This window comes from Lynx canadensis, chromosome D1, assembly GCF_007474595.2.
Source record: "Lynx canadensis isolate LIC74 chromosome D1, mLynCan4.pri.v2, whole genome shotgun sequence".
Taxonomy (NCBI): Eukaryota; Metazoa; Chordata; class Mammalia; order Carnivora; family Felidae; genus Lynx; species Lynx canadensis.
This window is the reverse complement of record NC_044312.2, coordinates 894,612-917,010: the sequence shown is the minus strand read 5'-3', so window position 1 is coordinate 917,010 and position 22,399 is coordinate 894,612. Positions and strand designations below refer to the sequence as shown.

Below are 22,399 nucleotides of genomic sequence, written 5' to 3'. Positions count from 1 at the left end.
ACAGGTAAAAAAAAAAATCCTCAGGAAACCAAATCAGTATAGAAGTAAAAAACAGAATACGTTTGATCCGTTAGTTATCAAGTTTAAACAGTTTTGGGTCCTCTTCAAGACAGAAAGGTCCGGACGGTGCCCTTGATTGGGCCCCTGCAAATGGGGCATTTTCTGAGGGGAGGGGCGCAGTCTTGGCACACCACCAGGTGGCCGCAGGGAATGAACACTATGGACACTTCTCGGTCCAGGCACACTTTGCAGGTTCTTTCCTCCTGCAGCCTCCTCAGCTGCTCTTCCGGCGACAGACCTAACAAGAGAAAAGGATTTTCTTAATGTTTTTTAATTTTACTTTTTGTGAGAGCAAGAGCATACGCACGCGCGGGGAGGGGCAGTGGGGGGGGGGAGAGGGAGGGAGGGAGGGAGGGAGGGAGAAAGAGAGAGAATGCCAAGCAGGCAGGCCCCTGTTGGGGGGGCTCGATCCCACAAACCGTGAGCCCGTGACCTGAACCGAAATCAAGAGTCCGATGCTTAACCACCTGAGCCCCCCAGGCGCCCCGAGAAAAGCATTTTTAATGACAGGAAACTTGCTGCTTCTGCTCCCATGAAAAGCCAAGAAAATAAAACCAATGTTTTCTATTGGTTAAATTAATACTATTTTACCTGAAACATCTCCTGTGGGAACATACTTTAGGTCCTGTTGCACTAAGGGAGAAAAGCAAAAAGCAGTAAAGAAAATGGCACTATAACAAACAACGTTAATATTTATTCACGGAAAACACATCTTTAAACTAACAGCTTAGACTCTGGCCAAATGCTATACATAACTGTCATAACGTCAAGGCAATAAAAATCTTTTATCTTTTTGTGCAATTAATAGTTTATAAATTAGACTGAATTATTTTCAATGATCCCAAAGTATTAAGATGAAAGCATATTTTCTTTTTTAAAAACCTGAATTGAATTGAATTTTAGATTCCAGTGCGTTAGCAATGCAATATTCGTTTCGGGTGTACGATATAGCGACTCAACACTGATTGATGTACGACACCCAGTGCTTGTCACACGAAGAGCGTATTTTCAATTGGCTTAGAAAGATCCCCCGAATAACCGTGCAGCACTCACCGAAGAAACGCTCGTATAACACGGGGTCCATTTCTAGGAGACAGTTTTTAAATACGGTGACTGCAAAACTTCCCTTCACTAACACAGCATCAATCAGCAATCTTGCTCGCAGAGATGTTTGTGCTTTCTGTGTAATAACACTGTGTTCTTGCTCAGTAATCACTCTGGCAGTTCGGAGACCATCCAGGATGGGGAGTACGGAAGTCAGATGTTGAAAGAGCGCCATTCTGTTCTTCCGGATTAATGACACATCATCTTTGTAAAAAAGAAAACAAACATGTTCCCACTGTGCTCACACACTTCCTTCCACGCCTACACGTAACTGCATGAAAAAGCAACATAATTCGTGATTGGTCAGGCAGCGCAGGTGGCTGGGGTCGGGGCCACCTGCTGCCTGGGCCATCTTGACGATCACTGTGTTAAGCAGTTTGCATCACATATTATTAATTCCTTCCACCTCCATAACAGCTGTCCCAGGGAGGCGCCCTGCCCCCACTTAGCAGACCAGGAACCGGAGGCACCGGGAGGCGAACAAACTGTAGAGGACACACAACTCGCGAAAGTCAAATGCAGGCGGAGGCAGTCTGGAGCCGTGATCTGTGTTCCTGGACATTCTGAACAACTGCTGAGCCTTTAACCAAGTAACATTTAGAACCTGATAAAACTGAAATTCCAATTCAGTCTAGTCAGCTTGGGGAAAGATAAAATCAGGAGATGAAAACAACAGAACGTTTATTTCTCAAATGATCATTCACCCGTAAAATTTCTTCAAAATTCCATTTTAAGATGAAATTTTAATTATTTCCCCAAATTAGACACGATGTTGCCATTACTCAAATCTCTTTTTAGGAAGTGGGGAAAGGCATTAACAGCGTGTTAAAAATTAAATCCTACTGGTCAGGGATACCCTCCCGTCTACAGGATCACCATATTCCCCTTGAAGATCTAGGTTTTGTACCTCTTGGCAAAATACTTTGCATTTCAAAATTCTGCAATTTTATTATCTCCCGGCACTATGATTTATGAACCTAAGTTTAATCGTTATTATACAATTTTGCCATGACCCATAAGGCTCTTTCTATAAAATAACTAATGACAGAAGTGGGGCTATCTAAAAAACTTATGTGGGGGAAATGACTGTTGGATTTTAGAAACGCTGACTCTGTCAAGTAACAGGACACAAAAATAGAATCATTTAATAAAGGATAAAAAATAGTGCTTAGTCAAAAAGTCAAGGCCAGAGATACCCTATTTGAAGAGAGCTGGAGCTCTGGGAAAAAACTGGGAAATGGCCAGGACCGAGATTAGTGTGGGGCACAAAGAAAAGGCTCCACAAGTATGCGTTGAACAGAGGCGCAGGCAAGCCTTCATATGTAAAGAGCAGAAGGAACAAAGAAGTAATGGCCAGAGGGCTATGACTTTGCACCTAATGCACTGGGGTAAATCCTCTGGTAGAGAAGTAGTGATATAATTTGCACCTGGTGTTGAAGTATGTTAGTTTTTCCATCTAACATTTATGTTTCTAATTACATTTTACTTAGACAAATGTAACAAGTTCTCTGCAATTCCCAAGGCTTCTAAAATTGGATTGCTAGTGGTTGAGGAGAAAAGGACTCATCTGAAACTCACAGACTGCATTCTGGCACGTAAGAGGGAAAGACTTGAATAGACCTTTGAAGCATATTATTCTTTGGTTCTGGAAAAATTATCCTAAGTTTACTTACACACCTGTCAAGAAATTACTTACCTACTGCTCTTGGAAAACTATAAAATCATCAGTAACCTGAACGGAGATATTTTCGTTCACTCATTCAAACAGTATTTCTGGGGCACAAACTATGTGCACAGGGTGCTTGCCAGTGTGGACATTAGGGTGTGTGGAGACGCTAAGACATCTTTCTGACGATGTCAATTACTGTATATTGTTGACTGGGGTCATCTGTGCAGACTGTGGATTTTCTTTGAAAGAAACGTAAGTGCTTTATAGCTGGATGCCCTCAGACTTTGAGAAGTGCTCGCTGGTGACTAGCAGCTGAGTCGGAGCAGACCAGCACCAGGTCAAGCAGCCGTATCTCCACTTCACGGTGAAACAGGAACCCTGACGAGGCCAGGCAAAGATGAGCTTGGGCTCTGTCACTGCCGTCCCAGGGGTCTGCAGACTGAATAATGCCTGCTTTGGTAAAGCTAGGATGCCGTCCTGCTAGGATTGGGTACGTCTGTCTAGGTTGGCCCCGAAGACAAAGCCACCGGAGCGGTAGGCTTGTCCAAGCACAGAGCGGACGATCTTACGGTCAATCCTCCTGGGAGGAAACAGATCCCAGATGGCACTACACAAGACAAGGGGTGAACTTTTCTCATTCTGGGCTTTGGGGATACCGGGGGACCTGGGCTTTCGCAAGGGACGTCCCTAGTCATGTGTGTAAAACGGCCACAACTTTGGAGAGATGAACCAGAACAGAAGCTAAGCAGATAGACGCAGGAAGAAGGCCTCAGAGGCACCGAGAGGCCCAAACACTTAGAGCCGTCAATGGCCATCTGTGACACAATGCTCTTCTGTTATCCCTACATCTCCAGGAAGAGCTTGTTAAAAGTTGCAGTCTGTTTTCAACCGTGTTGAAAACACTTACGGATCTGGTCCATGCTTAGCAAAGGGTGGCAACGGAGAGATTTCTCTTGGTCTAGGCCAGAGGGATGGCAGGGTCCAGAGTCGCCAGATGGGAATGCACATGCTTGGGGGAGGAGAGTTTTGCAAAGGAAGGCTGAGCAGAGATGATACAGTGGCAGACAAGGCTGGCAAGATAACCTGTCCCGGGAGAATGGAAACAGCATCCTAGACCTCCCCTAAACAAAAGACACCCCAAAAGGGAACTAGGTTCCTGTGTGGGCAGGTAGGAAACTTAATCATAACCCATACATTAATGTATGTTATTAATGTTATCATAATGTCATTGGGCGGAGACACACTGTGATGGTAATTTTAAAATACATACTTGCCCCTGATTCTAGGGGGGCATATATGATTACATATACAGTCAACGACCCAGAGTAAAAATACAAGTTAAGAAAATCCTTTCACTCAGGGCGCCTGGGAGGCACAGTCAGTTAAGTGTCCGACTCTGGATTTCAGCTCAGGTCATGATCTCAAAGATGATGGTCAAAGATGAGCTTGGGCTCTGTTGCTGCCAGCCTGGGGGTGTGCAGGCCTGAATAATTCATGCTAAGCACTGAGGTAGAACCTGCTTCAGATTCTTTGTCTCTCCCTCTCTCTGCCCCTCCCCTGCTTGCATGCACACACACTCTCTCTCAAAATAAATAAACGTTCAAAAAGAAAAGAAAATGCTTTCATTCAATATATACATTTTCAATTTACTAATGAGCAATTCAAAAATATTAAAAAAAATTTTGTTAATGTGTATTTATCTTTGAGAGAGAGAGAGAGAGTGAGCGAGCATGAGCAGGGGAGAGCCGAGACAAAGGGAGACACAGAATCCCAAGCAGGCTCCAGGCTCCGAGCTGTCAGCACAGAGCCCGACGCGGGGCCCAAACTCATGAACCACAAGATCATGACCTGAGTCGAAGTCGGATGCTCAGCTGACTGAGCCACCCAGGCGCCTCTCAAGTATATTTTAATGTAAAAATTTCCAGAATTCAAATTCAGAACATTGAACACAAAATCTGATTGGACTATGAGCATACTTTCAGTAGCTCAGAGACATGAGCTCCATACAGAAAGAGACACTGATTACTAAATGCATGTACCTGATTCTTTTTCCTCAGTGGCTCTTTCTTTCTCCTCTTCCCTGATTTCATCTTCTGCATTAAGTAAATCTGATACAATATCACTGACTGTTTTGTAATTCTCCCCGCTCGTCAGGATCTTGCTCTGAACGGTCTGCTTCACCAGGTTTCTACCGAAGCCCATCTCCAAGGCCGCTTTCACCACGGGTGTGTTCATCATGACGGCGTCTTCGGAGGAACTTTCTCCAGGCCCAAAATGAACAACTACATAAAGTCGAGAATTTGGCACATGTTGGGACAGTCTACATATTTTTGGAATTGAAAGTTATTAGTTTCAAAAACATAAAGTCCAGTAAAATGTAGAGCCATTATTTTGTCTTAACTTTGTTAAACTTAAAATAATGATACACGCGTTCAGTCACGAAGATAAGAATATGGAATATCATATTCCAATACAAAATATGCATTCCCCAGCATAGCTGTGAGTGGGAGAAAGAAACAGAATGTCGAGGATCACCGGCCACCAAACATTCTTTTCTCCCCGTGATGAAGGAACAAAGGAGCTTTCTAAATCCAGTATGTTTCATGTATTTTTCAAAGAGGCACTGTCCTCGCTCACTCCATCGCCGCAGGGCCTCCTACTGAACCTCTCCTGTCTACTTCCTTCCCGGCCCTGCAACCAGAGTGACTGTCACACACAGATCTGACTGTGTCGTACTCCTTCTGAAACTCCATCAACAACTGCTTCGTTCTCACAGACACTCAACTGTGGCTTACAAGACGGCACCCAATCTGGGCCCCGCTCACCTCGTGAGCCTCATCTCTTGCCACTTTCTCATTCACGCTCTACACTCAAGACCAGAAGTCACAGGCTGGTGGCTCTTGGGTCCAAGCCCGCCCGCAGTGCTGACCACTCTTAGCGCTGGCCGGCTTCCTTCATGTAACTGTTCGTGATCCCACTTTTTTCTGGCCATACAGAATTTTGCTCATTTCTTCAAATGCGCCTGCTCTTTTGTGTGGCTTAAGACTTTCATGTATTCTCTCTGCCTAGAATATTCTTGTGCTCCCTTGGTCATCTGGTTAACTCCTACCCTTGCCTTCAGTTCTGTGCTAAGACAAGTACTTCCTCTGGAAAGCCTTTTCTGATCTTGCCAGTTTGGGTGACCCGCCCCTCATGCACCCCCAGAGCCCAGCACGCTTCACTTTTCCCATCATATCCCTTCCCCTGTGTCCTTGTCTGTATCTCTCGCACTATTAGCTCACGAGAATAGGACGTATGTTTACCCTGTTCTCTATTTTTTTCCTCCGAATAGCAGAATCACAATAAATATTTACTGAAGTGAATTAAACACTAGATAACAGAGTTATCATGTTATAGGAAGAATATGTGAGCAAGCTAATGTCGTGGTGCCCGCGCTCCCACAAGGTCTGAGAACAAGGGTGAGGCTGGATGTAAGCAGTGTGTTAAAACTACAGATAGTCAAGTCCCACCCTTAGATACCATGACTCAATATAGTAGGTTTAATGCAAAGACCAGAAATCTGCAATATGTTTTAAAGAAATTTTTAATGTTTCTTTACTTTGAGAGAAAGAGACAGAGCACAAGCGGGGGAGGGGCAGAGAGCTAGAGACAGAGACCGAGAATCTGAAGCAGGCTCCAGGCTCTGAGCTATCAGCACAGACCCCGACGCGGGGCTTGAACTCACCAGCCGAGAGATCATGACCTGAGGCAAAGTCACATGCTCAACGGACCGAGCCACCCAGGTGCTCCATAATCTGCAGTATTTTTTAATGTTCTTCAGGCAAATATGATACACACTGAAGTTTGACAAATACCGACTTAATGAATTTGAGAATGCAGTGCACAGTCCAGATCATACAATGTACATTATTACTATCATCACATTTCAATCACCAGAGTACCAAAAGGTTCTATTTAAATGCAGTAATTAGGGGCACCTGGGTGGCTCAGTCAGTGAAGCGTCTGACTTTGGCTCAGGTCACAATCTCATGGTTTGTGGGTTTGAGCCCCACGTTGGGCTCTGTGCTGACAGCTCAGAACCTGGAGCCTGCTTCGGATTCTGAGTTTCCCTTTCTCTCTGTCCCTCCCCTGCTCACACTCTGTCTCTCAAAAATAAATAAACATTAAAAAAATAATTTAAGTGCAGTAATTATCATCATTATACATACTTGGTGACTCAGCATTTTCATCTTCTGTGTTGTCTGAAGGAGATAACAACTGCAGAAAAAAAAAAGTATATAAATTAGGATAGATATAAGTCTTACCCTGTCCGTTATAATATAAATGAGTCAAGAGATCTATTTTATTCAATTTATTGGAAACTGACTAGCTTATAGGCAAATGATTTTTTTACCTCAAAAGCAATATTGCATCTACATTCAAAAGTAATTCTCTATGCCATAAACTATTCTTGATGAAGCCGATACTCATTCATGAAGGCAAGAAAAGGGCTACACCTTCTCAGTGATATGAGACAATCATTGTTTGCCTTTCATCCCAAACACCTGACATTTCCTGGGTCATCCTTTGGGATAAGTTGGACCCTAGATCAGTTCTACTGACTGTGGCTACAAAGTAACCCTCAAACTATTATATACATTCTTATCTGCTTTTCTAGGAAGATTATTTTCCTCCAGCACTTTGAATATTTCTTGCCATTCCCTCTGGCCTGCCAAGTTTTTGCTGAAAAATCCCCTGCTAGCCTTATGGGGTTTCCCTTTATATGCAAATATCTTTTTTTTTTTATTGCTTTTAAGATTCTCTTCATCACCACTTTTTAATTACTATGTGTCTTGGTGTAGACCTCCTTGGGTTGATTTTATTGGTGGCTCCCTGTGCCTCCTACATCTGGATTTCTGTTTTTCCTCCCCAGAGCAGGGATGTTGTCAGCTGTTATTGCCTCACATAAATCTTCTGCCCCCTTTCCTCTCTCTTCTTCTTCGGGGATCCATATAATACAAATATTGTTATGCTTGATGGAGTCTATTCTCATTTTGCATAACTTTTTTCTCTTTCCTGCTCAGCTTGATAACTTTCCATTCCTCTGCCTTCTAGGTCACTAATTCATTCCTCTGCTTCTTCTGTCCTGCTGTTCATTCCATCACCCAGGTTTTTTTTATTTCATTTAGTGAGCCTTTATCTCTGCTATGTTATTCCTTATCTCTATGTAAGGATCTCACTCATACTTTCCACTATTTTCTCAAGTCCAGTGAGTATCCTTATGATAATTGCTTTAAATTCTCCATCAGACTTATTACTTATCTTTGTTTTGCTTGGGTCTCATACTGTGATTTTTCTCCTGCTCTTCCACTTAGAACATATTCCTCTGTCTCCTCATTTTGTCTAACTGTGTGTTTGTTTCTGTGTGTTAATAAAGTCAGCTCCATCTCCTGCTCTTGAAAGTAGTGTCCTTATGAAGGAGAGAACCTTCCATGTCCTGCCGTGCTGTCCCCTGTTCCCCAGAACCTGGCCCTTCGGGGGCATGTCCTGTACGTGATGTGCGCCCTCCTGTGGTGGCTGAGCCCCCTCTGCCTTAAGTCCAGTCGTCCGCACAGGGTGTCTTTGCCTGTTGTGGGCAGGGTTTTGTCCCTGGGCTGTTTGTGGGCCAGTCTGGGGCCACCTTGGGTTTGAGTTGAGTCAGAGCAGGGGTTCGCCAGAGATGCAGTAGCACCGGCCTCGTGCTTGTTGCTCCCTGAGAAGTTTGTTGGTGAGCAGGGCCTGCCGTCAGACCAGATGTCTGCCCCCCCACCCCCACCCACTACCGCAGCCAGTTGGGACCGGTGTGTGTGGTTGTCTTCCCCTCCCCCTGGGGCGGGACTCATTTCGGAGTGGCACTGGCCCTCGTCGGGGCTGTTGCGCCCCGCCAGGCTTGCAGCCCCGGTTTGGATGAGCTCCGGCCAAGAGCATGTTGGATGAGATGGATCCACAAAGCGCAAAACGTGGTGTTAGCAAGGTTCATGCCAATCTTCTGGTTGCAGGGGACCCACAGCACGGGGACTGGGGTGGGCCCAGCAGAGGGGGTGGTGTGATTTAAGCAAGTCAGGTAGCAAGTGTAGGCGCTGCCCTGGTTCCCACAGGTGGCCACGTGCTTATGCTGAGGGACAGAGCAAGGAAATGGTGCCTGCCAGCTCCTTGGTTCCTAGAGAAGTCCCTCAGTGAAGTCTGAAAGGAGTAAACACTTCTGCCTCCCACAGGCCCCAAACTGCTGCTTAGTACTCTCTGTCTCCGCGGGCTGTTTGTTGTGCTGTCCAACGGTGGGGACTCAGCTTCCTCTTACCTATTGGCCGTTCCAGAGCTGAGCGTGCCAATTTTTAAAATTCCAGGTTTTTAGTCCTGATGGTTGTAAGAACTCACAAAATTCAGCCCTTCTGGTTTTCAAAGCCAGACGTCACGGGGATTCGTCTTGCCCACGTGGGATCCCTGCTGTGAGGGTCTGTTTCTCTCCCCCCTCTCTGCACCTGTGGCTCCCTCTCTCCCGCAGATGGCCTGCAGTCCACTGAGCTGCCACTGCGTCCCTGCCCTTCCTGCCATCTTCCACGTGGCCTTTTCTCTATATTTAGTTGTAGAGTCTGTGTGGCCAGTCTTCAGGCCGCTTTCTGGGTTATTTACTGATGTGGCTGTTCTCTAGCTGTATCCGGCGTGGACGAGGTGAGCTGAGGGTCCTCCTGCTCCGCCCTCTTCCCAGCAATCTCATTCCAGGAAGAGGAGAAGGACCAGTACAACTCTCATTCTCACATCTTTTCAAGAAAAAACTGTATAGTAAAACTATTACATGCCAATTTTTTCCCTCGAATAATTTAACTTACTGAAAGCTTGTTACAGAAATACTCAGAGCCATACCTTACATATTATTTTTCAGTAGGTCTCTAATTCAGCATCTGTATGCAAAGACTAGCTCTAAGATCATGTTGGGTGTTATAAAAAAATGAAACGTATTTTTAAAGCAACTCTTTGTTCGCTAAGTACTCCTCTCTGTGATTAGCAGAAGATAATTTATCTGTTGTTGACCAGTGATTTGTAAAAGCCACCCATACCTGTTCAAGGAGACAGGGGTGACTGGCTTGAATCTGACTGATGAACTCGTGTCCTTTGATTCGTATCAAATACTCACACCTGAAACACGAACAAAGTTAAGTCTGGGGGGTTGTTTTAACCCCATTATTTGTAGGCAGCTAAGTATTTCCAGGGAACATAAACGTACATATCAGCACTTAACATTCATTTCACACACGGGAAGAGGCAAGATGCCGTAAGTGAGAGACTGCACACAGTGCCTCACCAACGCTGGGGCTCCAAGGCTCACGGGGCTCTCAGTCTCCACTGGGAGCTCCCGGCTGTGCTCTTCAAAATTTCGGAGAACAGAGTCAAAGAGACAGGGAGAAAGTTGTCTAATAAATAATGCTGCTCTCTCACAAACCCTGCACTGCACGTTTAAAAGTTAAAAATACACGAAGCAGGACAAGAGAGGAATAATGAGGAAGGTGAACACATTTTCTAACAAGACAGATGGTCCCAAGTCAGCAGTTCCTAGATCACACACACCCACTGTCACCCAAGTATAAAAGGAACCCATATTCACCCTTGTCTTTATATATTCTCAAAGTTCCCGCAATGGAAAGCTAGGAGCACTTCTTAGAAACACCAGAAGTTTGGACCATGAACAATACCATCGGAAGCCTCTTGACTTCAATTTCAAAACAAGAGTACAAATAAGCATGGAATAATCAAAAGTAAGTGTAGGAACTGACCAGGAAGTGTTCTGTAGTGATCAAAGGAGGAGAGATGTGTCTATATTGACCCGGATCACCCTATTTAATACTCCAGCCTGCTTGGTGCTTCTGATTTTTCTCACCGTCCTGTTTTCTCTCGTTGTCTGTAGCACTTGCTATCTTCCGACATGCTACATAATTTATTAAGTTTTTATGAAGTGTCTGCTTCTCTGGCTATTAAGTTAATGTGTGAGACCAAGGATCTTGGGTTTGTTCAACTGAGTATTTTAACCCCCTGGAACACTGCCTGGCAACAGATGATCAATTAACATGAAATGCTGAATAAATGGAAATATGTCCAAGACATGAGGCTAACTGAAAAAAGGTTTCAAAACGGTATACAGAATATCTAATTCACTTAATACTGTATACGTTCATCTACCGATGTACGCATGTTTCAAGAGGTGTCTGGAGGGATAGTCACTAAAATGCTCACTGTGGTCCTCTTTAGATAATGAGGTTTCTGGACTTCTACATTTTCTTCTCTGTACCTCTCTACGAGGTGTGTACACAGGAAACCGTAAACCTGTATCTTCCGTCAAAACGGCTTAGTTATTTTTCTAAGCAATTCATCCTAAATTTATTCACGAGTGCATTTTTGAAAGAAAGACTAAAGCAACAGCCGACTGTCAGGTAAACACAAATAACCCGTCCCGTAACGATGACAAACGTTCGCACGCACGGTTTCAAAACAATCACCTTGGAAACCACTTGGCGTGCTCCACCCACGGGTCGTCTCCTGATTCCCAGCAGTGCAGTCCACCGTCGCAGCAAAAGCATTTGACGTCATCACTGTGCCCTGAAACGAATTTTGGACCGAGACCCGTGAACACACACAAGGTGCCCACTACGACGAGCTAAGGCACAACACGCGGGCCGTTCTCCCGCGACCGCACGAGGCCCCTCACCCATGTAGTAGAAGCCAGCCAGGGCCAGCTGCTCGGGGAGAACAGGCACGCTGGGGGGCCAGCTGCAGAAGCTTCGGGAGCGGGCCGCGTGCGTCTGCATGCTCCGGTTGGACACGGCGCACCGCAAGGTGTCCTGAAGCCGGCTTTCCGCGAACGGGCAGAAGGGGAAGTGTCTCAGGTGCTCTGACAGGGCGTCGTCGTCCGGCTCCCAGTTACTCAGTCTCCCGCCGCAGGCGAAGCAGGCCACCTTGTCCCCAGGGCCCAGGTGGTAAAATCCAGCTCTGGCCAGCTGCTCCGGCAGCGGGAAGGTCAAGGGCCAGCCCTGGAAAGAGTGCAATCTGGCTTCCTCGGCCTCCATCGCACGGTGGTGGGGACTCGTCCTCCGGGGACAGAGACCTTGGTTTGCTCTGAAGGTCACAGGGTTCTGCGGGAAGGTGGCGCAGGAGCGGCTAGGACAGCCCCCGTTTTCCACGCTGGGAGGCGGCAAGAGCCTGGAGCTCGTCCCTGAGGAAGGACAGGCGGGCTGAGAGGGGGCGCCCGAAGCGCTCACCGGACGTAGACTCTGGATGAAGCTGCAGCTGGGGTACAGCCTCCGATGCTTCTCCAGGGGACTGTCCCCCTGCTTCCAGTTGTCCAGTGTCAGGCCGCAGCAGAAGCACCGGACCCTGTCCTTCCGGCCCGTGTAGTAGAACCCGGCCCGGGCCAGGCTCCGCTCCGAGACAGGGGCGCCGGCGGGGAAGGCCGAGAACGTGGACATTCGGTACAGCTCACACGAGTGGTCGTATTTCAGCCCCGACACGGTGCCGCCTTTCAGCAGCTTTGATGACAATGTGCTGTTTGCTCCGATGTTCATGACGAAACGGACGGGGTGGCAAAGGGACCAGCCTTTCTCTGGGGAGGTAGCTTTGTGCATGGCTCTGGACGGTGGTTACTTTGATCACTAGGCGGACACCCAGAACAGGAAGTCTCTTGTCCTTCTTTCCCTCTGTGTATTCAGGGCTTCCGCATGGTGAGATTCTAAGCTCGACGCGGACACGCGGTAGGGGGAGAGTGTGTGCGACTGCACTTTTCCATAATCTTTACACACACAGCGCGAGCACGATGGCACACGGCACCTCGTCGTGGAAATCAAAACCCTGCGCACAAGCGGGGAGCGCTTCAGGTCACCAAGATGCCACTCGGCGTCGGGCACCCCTGCAGGCAGGACAGCGCCTCGGCGGGGGGGCTTCACGGTGCCCGGCTGGCCTGGAGACCAGGCGTGGGGCTCACACTGCCAGCCTGTTTTCGGGGAGGAAACCTATGCCCTGTACGTGCTCCACAGAAAAAAATCCAAACTATGTTTATTTTGCTTTTTTTTAATTATGAAATTTGGTAGCCAGAAGGAAAGAAAAGCGTAAGACCTGCCTGAACAGAAGAAACGAGTACGTGGGGGTCATTTCACTGATTGTAGGATGTATCTTTTTAACTAACACCTCTGTTACCCAGAGGTATCTTTCAGCTAACAAATACCGTATTTTAATTAGCAGGGCTTTTATCTCTTGGAACTATATAAAATAATGGTGTGTTTTCCAATTAGTGACATCTTAGATGCGATGGAATACAATCTATCCCAAATCGTGCTCAAATTAAGTAATTTTTCTTCCTAGAATATCTGTAATAGGAACAAGGAAACGATCTAGAATTTTCCTACAAACGAAGAGCTGAAGTGGGAACAGAATTGGCTGATGCATCTTAAGTCCTGTTTCAAAATTACCTGAACGACAATTACTTCCCATAGTCAGCAGCTTGGTTACTTAGTCCTAGTGATGCCAGTAGAACTTAGCAAACTGAATACTGTATTTCAAATAAATCCTCAGAGCAGAATGTGTTTGTTCAACTGGTCTTTTTAGGCTCAGCTTCACGCTGTTGAAAGACACTACCAAATCTATTCTGACAATGGATTTGTTTCTTAAAACAGTCAAAAGTCAGAGGGCTGAGTCTGTACACTAAGATGAATAATCGAAGTGTAAAAATGTGGCTTTGGTCAGAAATCCCAAAGACAGCATACCTTGAGTCAGAATTCATCGCAACAAGAAAATAATGAATTTACGTTGTCACAATCCCCTCCTTTTGCCAAACAGAGACCTTGTGAAAGTTCAGAGTTTCTCAATTACGACCAGCTATCAGTAAAAAGTTTCTGTGTCAGTAACATGAACAACAATCTGCAAACGGGTCTTCGTGGCTTCTCTAGCCGTGATTTCTGCGCAGTTTCCTGGGTCCCACAGGTGTTGGGGTTTCCGCTGCGACTTTGGCTCTTTACTTCCAGGTGATATGAGAAACGTAGCTCTGTTCCAGGGATCAGTGATTGTGTCTAACGTCAGCAGTGGACAAAAATTTTACACATTACTGCAGAAACCCTTCCAGGGCTAGTCACTGTGTCTGCGTAAGTCTGTTCTTTTCCCAAAATGGACCACCCAGCCATCATTCTCACCGTCATCCTTCTCGGAGATAACAGCCCATTCAAACAAGCCGAACTTGAGGCTTTTAACACATGCACAGTCAGATAAGTGCTTAGATCATTCCTTTACCGATCGTCCATGCTAGTGTGCCATACTCGACACTTGGGGCACCGCAAAGTCTTGTTCTGGACATTTCTTTGTCACCATGGAAGTCTCTTGACCTGTCAGAGGCCTCACCTGCGTGCTTCTCTAACTTAGTAGAGGGGTGAACATTGTTCTAGATAACTGTCGCTCATTTTCAGGTCTGTACCAAACACAAGTTCCTTCTCTCTGTTCTGTTCTGGCTACAATCACTTCCCTTTATATCCACCAGTCAAATTCAAAGACGAGATCATCATGACTTTATAGTTACACCTCATGCCACTAGACTGTATTGTTTAAAATTAACATCCTTTGGGATAATAAAAACTCCAGTTCACACTTAATTTGTTTCTTCATGCACAAAACTACCTCCCGGAGATCAGACTAAGTCCCTTTTAAGGGTGTTAGGCCTCCATTTTGAGATGTTTTGATTTATGGGGAAAAAAAATGGAAAAAATCTAGAGGTAGAACACTTTGCCTCTTTTGTAAAACCTGTTTAAAACGAGAAAAAGACAGTTTTAAAAGTCAAATACCTCACAGATATAACACAACGATCTCCCTGTAAACATGTTCTTCAAGCCAGAGCACTAGTGTTTGCTGATTGGCGACCTTGCCCAACACACGGTGCTGTGTGATGCACTGCAGAGGCCACGAAATCCCAAGTGAAAACCAGAGGGCTCCAGCGGGTGGCCAGCAAGGGCATTATTATGTTCGGCTTTCACAGAATTGGGTCTCAGTATTTTACTCATTTTTTTAACTTTGGATTTTGAAATGAATTCATACATACAGAAAAGTTACAGAAACGGGAGGGTTCCCACATACCCTATGCTCAACTTCTCCAAAGCTACTATCTTACGTGATTGTGGGACAACTGTAGAGGCCAGGAAATTAACATGGATACAGTGCTGTTACTTAATGTACTTGCCCTGCTTCATTACTAACACTGTTAAAAGTAAGAGATTTCCCATGACCCTAGATCCCAGGTCCTTGTGAAAACCAGACTGCCAACAGTGGGTGACAAGCGGCCGGCGGGCACACAGCGGCTTCATCTTTCACACAGGGCACACGCCCCGGCCCTCTGATACGGATACATTTGTCCCTGAACTGGGACTGTGGTTTTTCTCACAGTACGGTCAGCAAGGGAGTGAGACTGCTCTAATACCTGTGTCTGTCAAAAGTACCAAAAATGCAAGGTGGACAAAGAGAGACAAGTTTGGAGAAAAATGAGAGTCCTGTATTTGTGGAGAAGAAGAATATTCCTACATGTCAAATGCATAAATAGAGTGGGGTTTTGTTTAAAAGAGACACCCCCAGATCTGTTCGCTCTGTCACCTGCCTGGCCTCTATACATCTGAGACTGTGAACTGCTTACACAGGCCTTACGCTGAAGAAGGCACATGCGTGCCTGCGGAAACACAGGCAACAGTTGTATGATAAAGTACAAAAAAATGCCCACCCCAGATGGATTCAAACTCTCTTACCCTCTTCTAGCACGCAGACCCCAAATATGCTGGGGACCCCTGAGGCCTCCCTGCAAGCTTGAGGACCTTCACAGCCCTCCTCCCAGACTGGGGATCCCAATGGCCTCCTCCCAGGCTGGGGACCCTCACGCCTCCTGCCCCAGGCTGGGGAGCCCAGTGGCCCTCCCCCCAGGATGGGGCCCTCCCCTGTGGCCCTCCCCTCAGGCTGGGGACCCTCACACCTCCCGCCCCAGACTGGGGGCCCACAGTCTCCTCCCAGGCTGGGGACCCCAGTGGCCCTCCCCCAGGATGGGGCCCTCCCCTGCGGCCCTCCCCTCAGGCTGGGGACCCTCACACCTCCCGCCCCAGACTGGGGGCCCACAGTCTCCTCCCAGGCTGGGGAGCCCAGTGGCCCTCCCCCCAGGATGGGGCCCTCCCCTGCGGCACTCCCCCCAGGCTGGGGACCCTCACACCTCCCGCCCCAGGCTGGGGACCCCAGTGGCCCTCCCCCAGGATGGGGCCCTCCCCTGTGGCCCTCCCCACAGGCTGGGGACCCTCATGCCTCCCGCCCTAGGCTGGGGACTAGGACAGCCACAGCTCTGGTGAGCTAGGCAGCTCCTTGGCCCCTGCAAGTCTGCAAACCTGCAGGGCCCTCCTCAAATTTCTCCTCCACTGGCCCGCATCCTGTTTGCTAGACTGCTGTGCCTTCTGGCAGAGACCTTCACCTCCACAAACCCATGCCTTTCTGCCTCACAACCTACCCGCTGCCTCAGAAATCCTGCTCTCCGCCCCAGTCCCTCACCCCTTCCTCTCTGCGGACCCTTCCCTCGATGTAGCAAGCAAGCTTAAGTCTGTCTCAGTTTCAAAATGAAAACACCAACAAAAATCCTCTCTCGACCCCACTTTCCAATCTGGCGACTACCGCAGACCCCTGGACAATGCAGGGTCAGGGGCACCCACCCCTCTCCCCAGGCTGTTGAAAATCTGAGCGTAACTGCTGACTGCCGAAGACCTTAGTAACACGCTACAGTTGACAGGAGCCTTACCGATGGCACTCGACTAATGCATATTTGCATGTTATATGTACTATGCACTGTATTTTTGCAATAAAGCCAGCTAGAGAAAAGAAAATGTTAAGAAAACCAAAGGAAAATACATTTACAACGCTGTGCCGTCCTCAGGGGAACCACAGGCACGTAAGGGGACCTGTGCGGTTCAAACCCTGCTGTCAAGGCCCAGGTGGTGCCTGCGTCTCACCTTGTCTTCACCGCCAAGGGCCTCGGGTGAGACCCCCCTGTACAATTACATTCAGCCAGCATCACTTAAAAGTGCTGTCGATATTGTTAACGCCAACGCCTTCTTCCCCACAACCAGTGGAAATTACATTTGGCCCTGGCGCCTCTTAGATATGTCCCAGTCCCCTGGCTACTGTGATGCCACCCTCTGGGGATTCCTGTCTCCTTTCTAGAGGTTCCTTCACAGAATCATCCTCTTCTTACCCTTAGCGTGACGTGGGCAACCTTCCTGATCCCCGGGCTGGTGGCCGTCTCTACCGACTTGGGCGCTTGACAAATGCACAGCTGTGACCCTGGCCCCTTTCTGCCTCCCCGGACTGCGAGCTCCTCCGGATCAGAACCAGGTTTCAGCCCTGGATGGCCCACCCACTGCCGGCATCTGCCGGGCACCGTGCGGAAGGCAGACACGAAGTTCAGAGCGAACGTTAGCAAAGTTGACTGAGCGCCCGGTGATGACAACGCCCTCACGGTCACCGGCACAGCATTAAGAACATCAATTTTACAGTAATGACTCCCAAGTCTGCTCCCCGACGGTTTCATACGAGGGTCTGAAGTGAGGCTTCCTACGTTTCCACTCAGGTGACCGAGACCGGAGGGGTGCCCTTGGGCAAGAAAACGTCCCTGAGCCTGAGTTCCCTCATTGTCCACGGAGATAATAACGGTACCCCTTTCTGGAGACCGTGAGATTTGAACCCGAAACCACTCACTCAAGGTGTCTACAGGGTCCCGGCACCGACCACCGGGGAAACGACCAGAAATCTACTCTCTGTGCCACCACGTGCGAACATTCCAACGGTCGTTCCCCCGCGGGTTTGAGCAGGACTCGACCGGGGCCTCCCCACCAAGTTGTGGGGCGCCCTGTCCCGCAGCTCACTGGGCATCCACCGAGGCGCGGGGACACCTCCTGGCCCTGGGGTCACCCCGGCCGCGAGGGCCTCCCACCGCACTGGCCCTCCACTGGCTGGCGCGGGGGTGCACACGGCAGGGGCTGGGGGGGGGCATCGACCCTCGCCCTCCACCGCACGCCCCGTGAACCCCCCGCCCGCGCGAGGGGAGGTCCGCGCACCGTACACCCTGCCCCGTGGGCCCCTTGCCCGAGGAGAGGCCCGCGCGCGCGCACGCACGCGCGCGCCCGGCGGCCCGTTACCTCCTGCCGCCCCGGGGGGAGGTCCGCGCCCGCGCACACACGCCCCCGCGCCCTCGCGGCCCGTCGCGCACCTGCCGCCCCGAGGCCCCGCGCGTGCCGGCCGCGTCGTCGGTGGCCGCCGTCGCCCGGCTCCGGTGCGCGCCGCAGGGCGTCGCCGCCTTTTAGCGCCTGGCGCCGACCCCTCCCCGCCCCCCCCCGCCCGTCCGTGCGCCCGCGTCCGGCGCAGCGGCCGGTGCTTTCCTCGCGGGACGAGGGGGAACTCCGGGGCGGTAACCACACGCACTTCCCCTGACCGCGGCCTGGCCAGCCCTCCCCGCCCCCACCCCGGGGGATTTCCGCGACCCCGGGCACCACCCCCCCCCCCCCCCGGGCGGCCTTTCAGAGGGCCGGCGCCGCGCGCTCGCGCCCGGGCAGCGGCCGCGTGCTCGGGGTCGGCCCGGTCGCGCGTCCCCGCCGGCGGTCGCAGGAGCGAGGGCGCGGGCGGAAGCGCGGGTTCCCCGTGGGCCTAGCTGCAGTGCCTGGGACGGCGGCGTGGCCTTCTTCGTTGCCGGTAGCGAGGTGTGTGTGTGCGTGTTTGTTTTCGCCTGGTTGGTTGTTTTTGTAACTAGGGTGGGCCTGGCTATAAAAAAAAAAAAAAAAAAAAAGTCCCTTCCTTTAGGCTCTTGTCCCGCACCGGACAGCTCTCAGTGACGGCGGTCCTCTCCGGGACACCGGGGTCTGTGCACCTGCCGTCCCTGCAGCTGCCCGGCGCACGCGGGGGGACCGCCTGCCGGGGTACCGGATGGACGGGGGGCGCTCAACCGACTGCCCCGCCTTCCAGCACAGCTAAGATGGTCAGGAGCCAAAGGAAATCCTGTAACGTTATTCGGGAATTCTTCCTCCCGTGGAAACAAAACGGACGCCCGTTCCATTCGGCACAGTCAGCACGGGCTGGGGCGTCTTCAGGATGCGGTGGCTCCGGCCGCCCAGGGCAGTCGGGGCTCCAGCTGGAAGGGGCCAACGTGACCGAGTTCATGTCACGGGGAAATCGCAGTCCACTTCGACCCTGCCCCGTTCAAAACCTGGCAAGACGTTTTCAACTCACCTCGGAGGTGACTGAAAACCTTTTTTGTGGGCGTTATATGCTTTTGATCTTGTAGCCACCAAGAGGATTTTTGAAACACGAAACTCCTCTGGACATTTTGAACTTGAAAGCATAAAAGTTGTCACGGTTGCGAAGCACCTGCAGAATGCAAACACAGGTATTTTGGAACACAGTGGATCCGGCCCTCTTTTCAACCGATTGGTCGAATACAAATACCACAGCCAGCCATTCCATACCCACCATCGTCCATTGAACACCAGCTCGGCTTCAATAACTGTAAATATTATAGCGTTGCGTTTTGTCCTTGAACATTTTACTGCCCCCACAGATTTTTATTTAATTTTATTTGTTATTCCACTACAGGTAACATACAGTGTTATATTAGTTTCTGGTGCCTCCACAGTATTTCCGTATATGTTTGCGAGGGACAGCTTTATGATCCCTCTGGCACGTATTTCTGAAACAAAATGTGTATAAATTGAAATTCGTTTTTTTCCAAGCAAGGCACCTCGGGGGCTCAGTTGGTTAGGTGTCTGACTTTTGGTTTCGGCTCAGGTTATGACCTCACAGTTCATGGGTTCCAACCCCGGCCTTCGGCTCTGTGTTGACAGCACAGAGCCTGCTTGGGATCCTCTCTCTCTCTCTCTCTCTCTCTCTCTCTCTCTCTCTCTCTCTCTCAATAAATAAATAAATAAATAAATAACACTTGAAATTATTTTTTCCTGTGACCAAAACACTCTAAGTGTTAAAAATTTCTCTTTGATTGCATTACTGATACTAGTTTCAATACTTACTATACAGTTGGTCAAAACATTACGGATCAGGGGCATCTGGGTGGCTCAGGCAGTTCAGCGAATGACCCTTGATTTCAGTTCAGGTCATAATCTTCATGGTTCGTGGGATTGAGCCCTGCATCGGGCTCTGCACTGACAGCACAGAGCCTGCTTGGGATTTTCTCTCTCCCTCTCTCTGTGCCCCTCACCTGCTCTCTCTCTCTCTCAATAAACAAACTTTAAAATAGTTTTAAAGATTTAAAAATTAAAAAATGTAGATCACAAATGTTGATAATTACTAAATATAAAAAGTAAAACTCTATTATAAATGCAATCTCAGTGGGGGTGTCAGCTTATATTTGAACAATGTTCAACTGTGTGTTCATCAGTATTACCTATTACTAACTATAATAGGGCTCAGCATAGATTCTGCTCCTTTTATTGCTAAAGATTGTAAGTGTTGAAAACCTTCTTTACATAAGTAAGTATAGACAGGACCAGAAAAATGTCATTTGTCAATTTTTCACAATATTTTGACCTCCTGTTTTATACCTCCAAAATCCTTTAATGATCTTTAATTAAAAACTGTAATTAGTTACTAGCAGACAACTCCATTTTGTTGAAATCAGTGACTTGGAAACCACAGGCCCTTTGTTCCCAGAGAGAGTTGCCACAGTTAGCAAATGAAAATACAGGACGCCTCGTTAAATTTAAATCTGAGATAAAACAACAAATAGTTCGGTGGTATAAGTTTGTCTCATACAATACATATTCATTGATTATCTTACATTCAAATTGAACTGGCTGTCCTAGATTTCAGCTGGCAGCTCTATACCCAGATTTGAGAGTCATTCATGTTCTCAGCACCAATGCCAATTATCTCCAATTGTTCAGGAAGACTTTACACCTGGGGTGAGACGCTATTTTACAAGCCAAGATGGGTGAGCACGAAGCCTTCTCTTCAAGAAGAGAGCCCCACGATGAACAGGTTGGTGACAAGGCGGGACAGCCTGGCCCCCTTGGCAGCTCTTGTTTTCAGGCTGATCGGGTTTAGGAAGAGCCCCGTGTGGACTTGAAGCACCAGGCTGTCAGTTCCTTTAACACTGAGTTCCCACTTGCCTGGGGCTAATCTTTGTGAAGACGTGGTGAGCCTGCCCAAGGGAGTACCTGTCCCAACTGAACGACCAGCGGCCTGAGGAATCCCGGTGGGACTGGCTTTCCCAGGTGCTTCGGGCACAATGAGAGTGGAGAGGAGACCTACCTGCCAGGCCCCGGAGTGCATCGCCACGTCTCCTCCACAACCTTTCACGCAACTTTAACGATGGATTTTTTAAAAATGTTTACTTATTTATTTTAGGAGAGACAGTGAGAGAGAGAAAATGGGCAGGGGAGGGGCAGAGAGAGAGAGGAAGAGAGAGAGAATCCCAAGCAGGCTCCGCACTGTCAGCACGGATGTGGGGCTCGAGCCCACAAACCATGAGATCATGACCTGAGCTGAAAGAAAGAATCAGATGCTTAACTGCCTGAGCCACCCAGGCTCCCCGGTGATTGATGTGTTAAAAATAATTGTTTTCCTATAATAATGCTAAGGTGCACAGGAGCAAGGCTGCATGTATTTTGTTCAGCACACTATTCTAGTACAAGCAGGGTACCTGTAAACAGGGAGTGTTCAATAAACCTCTGTTGACTGAATGACAAAGACGGACTCAGTGTATCCACTTGGACCCTCTCTCTCCTAAACCTGCACCCATTTTTTTTTCTCTTTTATTTTATTTTATTTTATTTTTTTATATATATGAAATTTATTGACAAATTGGTTTCCATACAACACCCAGTGCTCATCCCAAAAGGTGCCCTCCTCAATACCCATCACCCACCCTCCCCGCCCTCCCACCCCCCATCAACCCTCAGTTTGTTCTCAGTTTTTAACAGTCTCTTATGCTTTGGCTCTCTCCCACTCTAACCTCTTTTTTTTTTTTTTTTTCCTTCCCCTCCCCCATGGGTTCCTGTTAAGTTTCTCAGGATCCACATAAAAGTGAAACCATATGGTATCTGTCTTTCTCTGTATGGCTTATTTCACTTAGCATCACACTCTCCAGTTCCATCCACGTTGCTACAAAAGGCCATATTTCATTTTTTCTCATTGCCACGTAGTATTCCATTGTGTATATGAACCACAATTTCTTTATCCATTCATCAGTTGATGGACATTTAGGCTCTTTCCATAATTTGGCTATTGTTGAGAGTGCTGCTATGAACATTGGGGTACAAGTGCCCCTATGCATCAGTACTCCTGTATCCCTTGGATAAATTCCTAGCAGTGCTATTGCTGGGTCATAGGGTAGGTCTATTTTTAATTTTCTGAGGAACCTCCACACTGCTTTCCAGAGCGGCTGCACCAATTTGCATTCCCACCAACAGTGCAAGAGGGTTCCCGTTTCTCCACATCCTCTCCAGCATCTATAGTCTCCTGATGTGTTCATTTTGGCCACTCTGACTGGCGTGAGGTGAT

The 22,399-nt window shown here is 48.4% G+C and overlaps 1 protein-coding gene and 1 long non-coding RNA gene across 3 annotated transcripts; one reads left to right on the top strand and one right to left on the bottom strand.

Annotated features, from left to right (window-relative positions):
- Window positions 1-33: 33 nt before the first annotated feature.
- On the bottom strand, window positions 34-18,171 carry LOC115524514 (baculoviral IAP repeat-containing protein 3-like). Of its 2 annotated transcripts, none has more exons than XM_030330858.1 (9): window positions 18,102-18,171; window positions 11,550-14,620; window positions 11,341-11,440; window positions 9,907-9,985; window positions 7,042-7,090; window positions 4,873-5,115; window positions 1,114-1,368; window positions 652-693; window positions 34-298 (listed from the first exon to the last, which is right to left on the bottom strand). In XM_030330858.1, exons 2-9 carry the CDS (start codon window positions 12,460-12,462, stop codon window positions 105-107), a joined length of 1,875 nt encoding a protein of 624 aa, XP_030186718.1. In that variant the 5' UTR covers window positions 12,463-14,620; window positions 18,102-18,171; the 3' UTR covers window positions 34-104. The 2 variants fall into 2 exon arrangements, with proteins under 2 accessions (XP_030186718.1, XP_030186719.1); XM_030330859.1 differs by lacking the exon at window positions 18,102-18,171 and adding an exon at window positions 17,088-17,901.
- Window positions 18,172-18,391: 220 nt separating this feature from the next.
- On the top strand, window positions 18,392-21,286 carry LOC115524518. Its single transcript, XR_003972120.1, has 3 exons — window positions 18,392-18,588; window positions 19,170-19,390; window positions 20,782-21,286. It is a non-coding gene; the product is annotated as an uncharacterized LOC115524518 (long non-coding RNA).
- The last annotated feature ends 1,113 nt before the right edge of the window (window positions 21,287-22,399 follow it).

Coding starts and splice junctions, on each gene's coding strand:
- LOC115524514 (XM_030330858.1), bottom strand. CDS start 12,462: ATGCACAAAGCTACCTCCCCAGAGAAAGGCTGGTCCCTTTGCCACCCC. Junction 11,441..11,549: donor GGCTGGCTTCTACTACATGG/GTGAGGGGCCTC, acceptor AATTCGTTTCAG/GGCACAGTGATGACGTCAAA. Junction 299..651: donor TCCCACAGGAGATGTTTCAG/GTAAAATAGTAT, acceptor TTCTCTTGTTAG/GTCTGTCGCCGGAAGAGCAG.